At 40.6% G+C, this 12181-nt stretch overlaps 1 protein-coding gene across 5 annotated transcripts in view; it reads right to left on the reverse strand.

Annotated features, from left to right (window-relative positions):
* UNC13B (unc-13 homolog B) overlaps positions 1-12181 on the reverse strand; it is a 206892-nt gene that overhangs the window by 62825 nt on the left and 131886 nt on the right. For all 5 annotated transcript variants that reach the window (XM_054283505.1, XM_054283504.1, XM_054283503.1 and 2 more), the window contains 2 exons: positions 7122-7349; positions 6667-6808 (listed from right to left, as the gene is read on the reverse strand). In XM_054283505.1, coding sequence (XP_054139480.1) covers positions 6667-6808; positions 7122-7349 — 370 coding nt within the window. The remainder of the gene's footprint in view (positions 1-6666; positions 6809-7121; positions 7350-12181) is intronic.

Here is a 12181-nt window from a genome sequence, read left to right on the forward strand (position 1 = left end):
CTCCTGAGGTGGCTGGCTATCATCCTTCACTCAAAGACAGCAGCACAACTCACTGCAACATCCTACAGGAAGCTTTCCAATAGCATTTACTGAGCGACTAAAGCTTCTATTTTACCACACCTTTCCTTGCTGTTTTTAAGAGACTGCTCAATTTGCTTTCTTTGTGCTAGTGCCATGCCAGAGAGTGAGCTTCACCACTTGCTTACTGCAGCTGAAGGCCTTGAGCTGGTAGCTTACTATCAGAAGGGTAAGTCTGTGGAACCATAGTCCTTGATTTGGTGAAGGAACACAGCTGTGTCAAAACCAGTTCACTTTTCAGTGTGCACCAGAATCATCAATGTTGGGAAGACTTGGCCTTGCTAATGGGTAAGAATTTTCTAATTAATGATAAATAGCTTCCAATTTGTGATAGTGACACAACTCCATAAGACTGCGGCTAACAAGCTCTGCTGCTAGAAGCTCTCCTCATCATTAATACAGCAGCTGGTATATCTCTCAAGATGCCTGCCCCACTTCTTGTTATGTTTTTATGAAGCCTGATCTCACTGCGTGCACACATATGTCTGTCCACCCTCCTACAGCTGAGCTATTACAACTTTTCCCAAGAGGATGCAAAGAAAAGAAACACTCTGTGACCCCACCAAAAGGAAGAAAATACCAAATACTTTCAGGTCCATTTCAGAGATCAAGAGACTGGAAATCAGGTTTGCTATGTACATGGCTCAAACCCTTTATTTTTTACTCATATTGTCTCAGTGTCTGGAGTGGTGCCATTTTTATAAAAGCACTTACTTTTACACTTCAAGCTACCAAATGAAGTAGCAACAACATTTTCCAGAAACAGCATACAAAATCTAAAAGAAAAACTAAAATCAGATTTTTTTTTCCATTAAGATTTTCCGCCTTAAGCCAGTCGTTGCTGCACTGGAAGCAGCTGAGCCCGGTTCTGCTGACTTGCTCACTATCCCACTCTCTACCTCGATCCATTTTGCCACATTCCCCTTTAGTCTTACACAGCACCGAAGCCCCAGCACCCACACACGTCCCCTGCACTGTCAATATTTGGGTCTCTTCCCATGCCCAGCTGAGGGGAAGCACGAGAGCACACGAAGCTGTGGTTAATTCTGGTCTGCTCACACAGTGACATGCCCACACACACAGTAATTAGTATATTGGTGGCTAAACAGAACAAGCAACTGTTGAATTTACACTATAGTTCCTCCCACAACAAAGTTAGTAATTTGTATCCCTCCAATGTAGCTCCAACTTCTGAAAAAAAAACTGTAGGAAATGATTCTTAGTTCTGAGATCTCTGCCAGTTCTGTAAAGGCTGGGCCAGATGGGCTTGGATGATGTCAGGGGTTTGGGACAGGGCATTGACCGTGCCTCATCTCCTTCAAAACGTGGAGGGAAAGAAAAAGGATAAGTGTCAAAAAATGACCAGAGTACTACTTCTGAACCAATGATTCATTCTTCGAAAAAAAAAAAACCCAACAATATTTGTGCTGAATTTGCTAATTCTCCTGTAGAGCTGACAGGCTAATAAAGACAAAACACAACACACAGATTTACACAAGAACAGACAAGGAAAGTAAAAGACCAGAGGAAGCAACAACATTTTGCAGATTTTAACATAGGTCAGTCAAGCCCAGAATTAAGTAGTTTTATTGTATTTCTGGGGTTTTTTTGGTATTGAACCAAAAATATTTATGGTTCAAAGAGTCTAGTGAATGTCTGTGTGTTCATATTCTGTGAGCAGTTTCCTTCCTGCTGACACAGTTCTGAAGAAGGGCCTGTAAAGTTCTAGTGCAGGCAACAGTTCATAAAATGCTAAAAAAAAAGAAAGAAAGAAAGTGAAGACCTGCTTGCAGAAATAATGGATGAGAGTACCGGAGGTGGGAAAATGCAAAGGAGAGAACAGATCAGCATGATGTTAGGACCTGTGGTCATTTGAAGAGTATAGTTCTGCTTCTGAGGAGCAAAGTCTAAAAAAAGATAGTAATTTTGTGGAAAATGAGAAAGGAAGGGGTAGTTGTAGCAACCAGTATGTGAAAGACCAGTAAAAAGTTGCAACAACATACAGAGGAAGAGCAGAAAAGAACGTTGTTTTGGGAAATGGTACAACTGAAAAAGCAGGAGGACTTGAATGTGGTTCAAATGAAGTGTCAAAACATTGCAGGGTCCAAGTGGCAGCTCAGCTGTGGCCAACCACAGCGAGAATGGAAGGCAAAAACTTCTCAGAAGAGGCTCATTTTCAAATGATGACAAGACTCCTCTTTTAGGGAGAAAAAAGGACAGTGGAGAAAACACCTAAGGCAAAATCAGAGTGGAAAGAGAACGAAGGAAAATCCTTAGTACTTTGTAAGTTAAGCATGACAGCACAATAATATGCCCCGAGAGCCCGTTGTTGCTGTCTAAGAACAAAGAAATGAGTTTTCACTTCTTACTAGCATGAAGCTCTTTTCTTAGGAGAACAAGTACAATCATTTGCTGTTACCCAATGTTACAACACCAACTGACAAATTAATGGTGCACCTCGTCTAACTACAAAGAGCAGATGAAGTGATTCTGCATTTTATATCGCTAACTACATTAACTCAGCTTTCCAACTGGTGCTTGCCACGAGGCATGAGGTCTGCATTCAGATTTAAGTCTCATGTTGGTAACTGAGCAGGAAAACAAGTGAGATTTTATCAGAGTGCCAGCTTCAGTATCTGCAGTACCTGGAGATTAAAGAAAGCAAGACAAACTGGCTGGCCTCTGCCACACAGTGAAGGGAGTCTGAGGGGCACAGTTGCAATTGTTATAAACACAGTGATCTCAGAAGAAGTCTAAAAGCTCTGGAACAGCACATATAATCACAGAGATAACTGAAAGATGAAAAGCTTGACAACTTGCTCAGCAGATAAAAGGAAAATTTTGGGAGGAAACAGAAGCCTTTGGGTAACTAGACACTGGTTACTTGAGAGTAGCATCATTCCCAAAGGATTAACAGGTATGTATATCATGTGGGCTCTGCACAGTAAAATATTTGCTGTCTGCTAGCAGGAGGCCCTGCATTCATTTGAACTCAGTTATTCTTCTGCAGTGAGAAAGAATAAACATGCCTCTCACAACCTGTTCAGAGACAATGTAATCTGTTCCAGACAATGACTTCACACCCACCATTCAGAGTTTCAAACACAGCTGTACTCAAACCATACAACTTCAAGGGGATATTACTGTAAAATGAACAAGTAATTTTGCACCTACGCCAGAGAGAACAGTAACATGTAGTACTCACAGTCTTTAAAGACTATGGCATTCCCTGAACAAAAGGTATGGACAAGCAGCCTCCAAACAATCCCAGAGCTCTCCCTTTAAAACTGAAATTGCCCTGTGGTCAGCTTTATCCTCCTAAGCACTGTCTCTTATTGTAACCCATGCAAAATGATGCTCAACTTCAGCCTTTACAGAAAAAAAAAAGATTCCAGGAGCCCTGTAATTTTCACTGACAGTCTAAAACATGTCCAAATGGGGAATTACTGTCTTGTTTTAATTGCACTGAATATGGCAAAAATAGCTTCCTTCTAATATTACTGTACTGCTTCCTAAGGAAACAAGCTATGCAGACTTGTTATGAAAGCTTCTATGTTCTAACAGGTTTTGTGCGAAAAAAACAACAGCTAGATTGAGAAGAGAAACCCATACCAGCTGCTGTCCCTGGAAAGCCTGCAGCCAGCTGGCTCTCATGGACCAACCACTACACACACCTCAGAATCCAGCTGCAGGCAGGACACATGCTGCCTTCTGTCCAGCCAGAGCTGAGGACAAGGGAAGAGAGCTCAGGGCATGGGGAGAGAAGTGCACAGCAAATGGAGGAGGACATCTATAAGCCTGCTCATCACAACTAGAGGAAAGAAATCAGGATTTACTGCAGGAGGAAATCCAAGGAAAGCAGGGTTTCCTTAGTGCATGTTCACAGAACATCATGCTACAGCAGTGGCTGGAGTTCCCCACCAAGCTTCCTGCTGCTAAGCACCACATACGCAGAGTCTGCATCAAGCCTGCAACACTTTGAACAGAGCAGAAAAATCAACACCTTATGTTTTCAAAGGTCTTCAAACGCTGATGAAATATACAAAAATCTCTCCATAACAACCTATTTCCTAAAGCTATAGATGAAAATATACAAAGAGATAATTTTCAGAAAGAAACAGCCTGCAAATTGCTTGCTCAGGCAACATGAATACACTGCAAGAACTGGTGATTAATCAAAGCAGATGCCTACAGTTACACAGGCTAGTAATGACCTAAAAAGCACTTATAATGGAAACCCAAAGCATTTTGAACTTTGCCTTTTCTAAAATATGATTCTAAATCTGTACTTTAGAATTGGGTCAAACCTACCACTTTTTTTTTTCTGAAAATACATGGAAAACGAACAAAGCCATTTTTAGGGAGAGATATTTAAGTTTATATACTTCTCTGTCAATCACTGTAAATAAGTACAAACCCCCCTATTTCAAATACCAGACAGGTAAAAATTTCAAATTTATTTAAGCTGCTTTTAATAAACTTTACTGAGCTTGCAGAAAGAACTGAATCACTAATTTGCACAATGTGTGCCTTCATTCATGCCATGGTTATAATAACAGTGTTATGATTTTAATGACTGATGCACACAGATTTCTGGCTCTACATTCAACTGTTGAAAACACATGGGAATAGTGATCACATGAAAGGCACTAGGCACCTAATGAACATCAGCAACAAACAAGTCCACCAAGCCAGCACTGTTGACACACATATTAGTAACTGAACTGACCTCTCTACTTACACATCTTGCTCCTTTTTAATTGTTTAACCATTTTGAACATCAAAGCTTTCATATATCTACTGCAAGGCTTTCAGTAACTACCAGCACATCTTTCTCTCACTACAAGAAATTAACCTCATTTCAAGAATCAAAGACACCTTCCCATCCAACCCCCTAAAATTTGACAATCTCTTGATTGACTTGACAATCTCTTCTAAAAAAGCCTGGTATGTAATGGGTATTTTGGGCCTGAATGTGTTGATTTAAATTTCCATTTGATTATGGGTTAGAAAATTTTAGAACCCAAAGAGATGCAAGCTGCAAAAAGATCCATAAATGCAAAATAGAAACACGGGTGTGTAGAAAACCAGTGCTGCACACACTTCTAAATTACTCTCTCCTCATCCAGCAGAAGGTGAGCTTTGACATCTACTAATGAAACAACACACTGATTGCAGTACTGAATGCTCTCCAGCCATCAGTATGGAAACTATGCTCATTTCCTTCATCTCCTCTTGCTTTGTCAAGGCAAAGAAGGCAACCACCACAGGCAAGACAGAAAGTAGCATCAACACCAATGCCCAGGAGCATGTTATCTGCTGAATCACAGACATGGCCATTAAGTCTAAACAGTGTCACCGTTAAAATGGTGACATTTATCACACTCGGATATCTATCTTTAAACAGAGTATTTGCTGAGGCTCCTAAAATTAGAAGGGAGCACACTGCAAATACCATGGTAACTACTTGGCATGGTAAATCAAGGTCCTTAAGGTACCCACACAGACTTGCTGCTATTGTGACTAGAGTTATCCAAATGGCACCTAAGCATTCTTACTACTTACCAAGCAGAAATGTTACCTCGGATTAAACTAAGAATAAAGCCAGGGGCTTACTCACTCAAAATAGCAGCAGGATTTTTACGACGTTAATGAGTAGCTCAAAACTGCTTAAAAATAATTTTGTTTCTACTGTACATTGTAAAGACAAAGCTGGACTGATATGAAACTGATTTTAAAACACAAACAAATTGCACTTTGCAGAGAGAGCTCCCCCTCAAGCAGTTTAGGAAAGAACAAGGAGGAAAAGAAAGGAAGGAGAGAGATGGTACAATGGAAGATCTTACACATGAAAGGAAATAAAGACTGTTGATGTTGAATGAGATCAGTCAGAAAACAGTAGTTGGATTTCATGTCTCCATTTTGGTTTTTAACATCTTCAATGACAAATTGAGGGTATATATTACTTATTCAATAAAAGCAGGATAGAACAATGTTATCTAAAGAATTGTGCCTCCAGACTTTGCTTTAAATTCAGACCTCAATACATTGGTCATCTTGGAAGCTCTCTCTTGCAACAATAATTCTTTTGAGTTATTGTTATATTGATGTTCCAAAACTGAAAGAAGAGGCTGCTGGTGTTGCAGACAACTGAAAACTAATTACCTTTAAATTTGGTTGCCAAACACCAGTAGCAGATCCCAGAAAAAGGTCACAGAAGTTTTCTTAGTCTTTTACACGAATTTTACTCTCATGTTACAAGGATTTTTTTTAGCCAGGAACAATAGCTGCTGATTTAAATATTTTCCTTTCCTTTTAGCATTCTCTCGGAACATCAGCATAGAAGTGTTCATAAAGCAGACAATTTGTATATACACAAGGAAGATAGGTAGGATAAACAGGTGTACACTACATACATTGTTAGAGATGTCAACCATTCACACACACACACACAATGCTGAGCAAAAATAGAACCATCCCAAATTACAGGTGATGTGGGAATGCATATGGAGAGAGAAGACACAGCTGTCAAAGCTCAAATCATAAAACAGGTGACATGCAGCTAAGAGTCCTTGTCAGAGCACTTACAAGTAAAACTTCTCTTCCCATACAGGGTTCAGATTCCCAAAGATCGTTTTTGTCCTCTTCTTCGTTTTACCCACTTGAACAGTTACATATGGATCACTGGACCCCGTCTTGTCTTTGGCCTGCAGACCCTGAGCACACACCACTGAAAGGAAAACAGAAGGGTTACCACCATCTTGCAACAAGACAATGTATCCGACCACCACCTGAAGTATCAGCTCATAATGCCCAGAGAAACAGGAATATCCCTCATGAGAGCATTTCTGATGAGCTGCAGCTCATGGTGCACTACAGCACCTGCAATGGGGGCATCTGCACCTGCTACCTGTATGTGCACTCAGCAGAAAGACACAGAGGTCAGAGAAGTCCTTCCTCTATGTTGTAATTCCACACTAACTCTCTTACTTGAGGCTCCCAAGTGAGACCAAGAGACCTCATGGCTATCCCATCCCACTCACCAGTGATCGTGATCTTTGCTGACCATTTTGAGGTACCATCCAGCACACTCTGTTTCACTGTCTTCATCTGCTGAGCATGTGTCATTTTGCTCTCACAAAACACATCTCTGATCAAGTCAAAGATCTCAGGCTTGTTCCGCTCCCGGATTTTCATGCGATCCTTCATGGCCATGATGAAATTCTGGGTCCGGTCTTCAGCTCCATGCTTTGAGCTCTTCTCTGCTGCTCCTGTGCACCAGAAAATACACAATGCTCATCAGGAACAAACACACACAAAATCATGTCTCACTGAATCTGGACAGTAGGATCAAAGCTACAAGTTACCCTTCACATGATGGCTCCTGATACTGACATTCACACTCTGTTTCCCTCCGTTCCAACGTGCATAGAGACCTTGGACCATTTGGAGGCAGAGGGAGTAGTTCCTCTATAATCTGGGATCAGATTGCTCTTCTAACAACAGGTTAATTTAATATCCTTACAGCTGAAGAACACCCAGGACTGACATTCTTAACAGCATGGCCTCTGCTCTCATCACCTTGCTATGAACAAATAAATCCTTGCTTAGGCAAGTGCTAACAAGAGGACACAGGACCCCCATTACAAATAGTACCTATGAGCTTGTCTCAGTGCTGCACTTCAGCACCACAGAAGAGAAGCTCAGATGGGTCTCCAGTGTCAGCATTTTCAACCCATGTGTGTCACAAAGCTCCCTGCTGAGCTCAGAGTCAAAGCAAATCTATGTCTCCTCCTTCTCTGGATGCCATTCTATTTTATCAGTTCACACAGAGACAACTCAATCAATTTCTAGAACTGCATAGGTATATCAACTACAACAAATACCTGGAGGATAGCAAACTCAACAGTTCAAAACCTGAGCCATTATAAGAATGTCGTGTCCAGCAGCTGGAAACACATGAGCCAGGCACAGTCTATAACTGCACAGGGAGTCAACTCCATCTGACAAAAGAGAAGCCTCTGGTCGCTTGCATACCTCAAAAAATTTCAAAGTTCATACAATTATGAGATAAGACTACTCCCACCACCAAATACTTCCTACTCAATTCTGACAATAATTTTTACTGTCAGAATTTAGAAATTGACTACTGTGTCAGATGTGAGACATGCATCAATAAAAGCACCAATGTGAGCTAACAGGGCAGGTAACTCAGGTGTGAAATGAAAAGCAGGAGCTCAGGATTGCAGGAACACAGAGTCTCTCAATACGCTGTCTGCAGCAATTTTATATTATGATCTTAAGTCAGATTAAGTTAAACCAGTAGAAAAGTCCTTTGAACACATTCAATCATAACGTTTCTGTTTAATGTAATATACTTTTGTTTGTTTTTCTTCTCTAGGATAGTTTAATTAAAGTAAGCGTAGTCCCAGGAAAAATGTCCTCAATTCAAGTATTCACCAAATATTAAATTACCTTAAAAATATGTATTATAGCAGGTGCAAGGTGTGTGCAAAGGGAGTCATCAATCCACAAAGATCCATGACACTGTTTTCTTCCAGAAGTGAGCAAATATGATATCTGAAGTACCCTTGCTATAAGGAACTTCAGTTTTGCATATGGTACTGTTTCAGCAAGCAGTGACTAAATATGAAAAAAGTCCTGTGAACACATACACACACACACAGAGAAGCCCAGCAGTACATAATCAAAGAGAATAAAAAGAATTTCAGCTTGCAATAGACTGTAACTACTGAAGTGTCAGAAGTTCATTAAGGACACCGCAAACCAAAGCGTGTTATTAAGGACCTGGGTGTGAAACAAGCCATAATTTTACATTACCTGAGTACTTTTTCATTTTCCTTGCTAGAGGCCTGATGTTCGGTATTTCACTAAGTACAATAAAAAGTACATGCCCCAGAGTTTCCTGTTGTTGGCTTAAGATGAAATGAAATCAAAAATACTGAAATTAATTACACAGTCCCTGCTGTCTCTACCCACCGGTGATGCACCTAACATTTATTAAAGGAATATGAAACTGAAATGATACCAGGGGCTATGCTTTGAACTTCAGATAAGAAGTGCTATTCAGCTTTAACAGAACTAGGTCTCCTGAGGATGGAGACGGACTCTATGCTTTATATGCAGAACTACAGAAAACTACTGGGAATTTGGGAAAGGCCAAACTGAACAATTTGCCTTTCCTAGCTGGAATTCTGAGATCTATCATGATCCAAATAAATCAACTCTGCCCTGACCCTTCTGACTTCAGGGAAATTAAGAACCAACTAAAACTCGCCTTAATGCAAGCACTGCAGGAGCATCAATGAGGCCTTATAATGCAAGTTGAGACAAATGGAGGAATTCTAATAAAAACATGTTTAACATCCCCACAACCTCCAGAGACCCTGCACAGTGGATTTATCCCTCTGCAAGCCTAGCAGCAGTCCAGGGCACCCTGGGTTGCAGGATGTTCAAGCCATGACACACAGACCCCAACAGTCCTCCAGCCACCTCCAACACTTGGCTCTGCCTTGTGACTCCAGAGGAAACCCCTCACCTCCACCCACACTGCTTCCCCACTATGCCCAGATAATTCGTCCAGGCAGCTTCATTATTCCTTCCTTGGAAAAGGTCCCTCTCTGCCTGCAGAGACTGTGCCTGAATTGCAGGGCAAAAGCCTGAATCAGACAGACACCTTACTTAACAATACAGACACAGAACAGACAATATCTGTTCTGCTGTCTCAACAACACACTCGGTCTTAATTTTGACACCTGCTTCTTGGTACGAAACCAAGAGGGCTTCTAAACCAACTATTGGGGGACTAATTAACTATCATGTATGTGTTTTAAATGCAAAATATATCACTATACTGAGTGGCAGAGGGTACTTTTCCTGCTCTTGGACTGGGATTGTTTCTTCAAGCTGCAAAGACGTTTTTGGTCAATGGATCAGCTTTTCAAATCCTGTGAATGGCAGCAGAAAGGCACTGGAATACACAAGTAACATGTACAGCTTTTGGGCTTTCCTTCTTCCTCTCTATGACAGAATTATCAGTCAATTTATGACTGGAAACAGAAAGCAAATAGATCTATATTGGGAATTGTATTGATACAGCTATTAGTATACCACCAGTGCTGTTATTCTATGCTTTAAGAAGAATTCAAGAAAGCAACACTGTCAGGATAGAAGGCAGCTGTTCAGTAGGCGGATAATGCTTAGAAATTATATATTCTTGAAACTTAAAATAGATATTCAAGTTTCAAATAAAGGTATCATTCTTCCTTCTGTGCAAATATTTTCCTACATAGGACTCTGGGAGCAAACAACTGTTCATCACCATGGTGTCTAACCATCATTCAACTCCGAAGCCAAGATGATTAGCACATGACTTAATTGGTCTGACTAACCCCCCCACTCACTGACTCGGTCTCAGAACTGCAGACTCTGAACCCAGAGTACAACACACACAAGTTTCTCATCCAAAAAGCAACAATTACACCTGCCTCACAGTCCTGAGTCAAAATGCATCAATTAAAAAAGCTAGCCCAGAACTGTACAGGCCTCTTACAGGCTCTTGCTCACATAATGTTCCTTCCTTCCACCCTCTTGGTAATTACTCCTCTGCATTTGTTCCTCTGTCTCCTACTCATCCAGCTCCAGATTTACTCTTTCTTTGATACCAGAATTGCCCAACGCATTGTAATTCAGTTAGTACTACACCAATGCTCAAGGCAAGAGACAAAAGCTCAGTTTCCAAAAGCTTTGCATGCCCTGGGGATGTTAAAGAACATCCCTCTATCCACTCTCACTCAAGTAAGAAAAGAAAAGTAGCCATTCAGAATAGACTTCTACTCTTCCAGGAATAGCAGATGGCTAAAAAGAGAGCACTGTCCCTGGAGTAGGTATTTATGAGCTTATGATAAAAAAGGTAAGTGCCCTATCATCAGAATAATAACTCCTAAGCATCTACAACACTATGAACCAGGAGGCTGCAGTACACATACTACAACTGATTCCAGGCTATTGCACTTCAGACACCACCAATTCATGGAATAGCCCTGCTGAAGCAGTCTGCAAATGGGCTTTGATTCAAATTGCAACAAAGCATTGCTGAATTTTTCACCAGTGCAGTCCCACACTGATGATAAATTTTTTTAGTGTATCAGGTAATAAGTTTCTTAAAAACATAGAGACAAAGAAAAATACCCTCAGAAGAGAGAATCAAACTTAATTCTACAAGACTTGGGAGAATTACTTTCCCCAGAAAGGTATGAAGGATGGAAAATGGATAAACAGCACATTCTAAATCTAAGGAATAAAACCCCAGGTGTCTACCCAAAATTTTAAGGCATAAACAATGGAAAAGCACTTGTGACCAGCCTGAACATTCATTTTACTCCAATGCAACATTTTCTGGAAGACTTACACAGATTGAAGTGAATATATATCCTGAGGCATCAAGGTACAATCAATAGAATTGTATTTGTTACCAGTCTGAAAATTCATTTTACTCCACTGTAACATTTTCTGGAAGCCCTAAATAGACATAAGTGAAGATATGTCCTGAGAATGTTTTGGGGTTTTTTGCCAACAGCAACAATAAAGCTTCTGTTAGGAAAAAATCCCTTCTGAGTTCAGTATACAAGAAAGTTCAGTCTTGAATTTATGGGATCTCTAAACTATTGTTTGTCCCCCAGACACCCTGTTTCTCATTCCTCAAGCACAGACTACGTTCTTCAAATATATGTATAAAAAGAAACTAAACTTCTCCATTTTCCTCTGGTTTTTTGGGTTCCAGTTCCAGAAGAACTTTAGTGTGAACACACCAAAGTAAAGAACACAGTTGCCTGAAATTGCCTTTTAATATGTTTCTAGTATTGATAACAATTGTGTTCCCGTTCCAGAGGCACATTCACCCGTTCTCCAGCTCCCACCACCATCCTCCATCTTTTCTATCTTTTCATTGCACATTTACCATCTCCAGCTTCCTCTACATCTCTACCCCAGTGAATGATATCTTTCACATTCACAGTGGGTAACCCTGCAGACTCCACTCACCATTTATCTTCCTTGATTCTGGACACCTCACTAGAACTCA

The sequence above is a fragment of the Melozone crissalis genome, unplaced genomic scaffold (assembly GCF_028551555.1).
Source record: "Melozone crissalis strain CALT ecotype California unplaced genomic scaffold, PUWL_Pcris_2 ptg000036l_1, whole genome shotgun sequence".
NCBI lineage: Eukaryota > Metazoa > Chordata > Aves > Passeriformes > Passerellidae > Melozone > Melozone crissalis.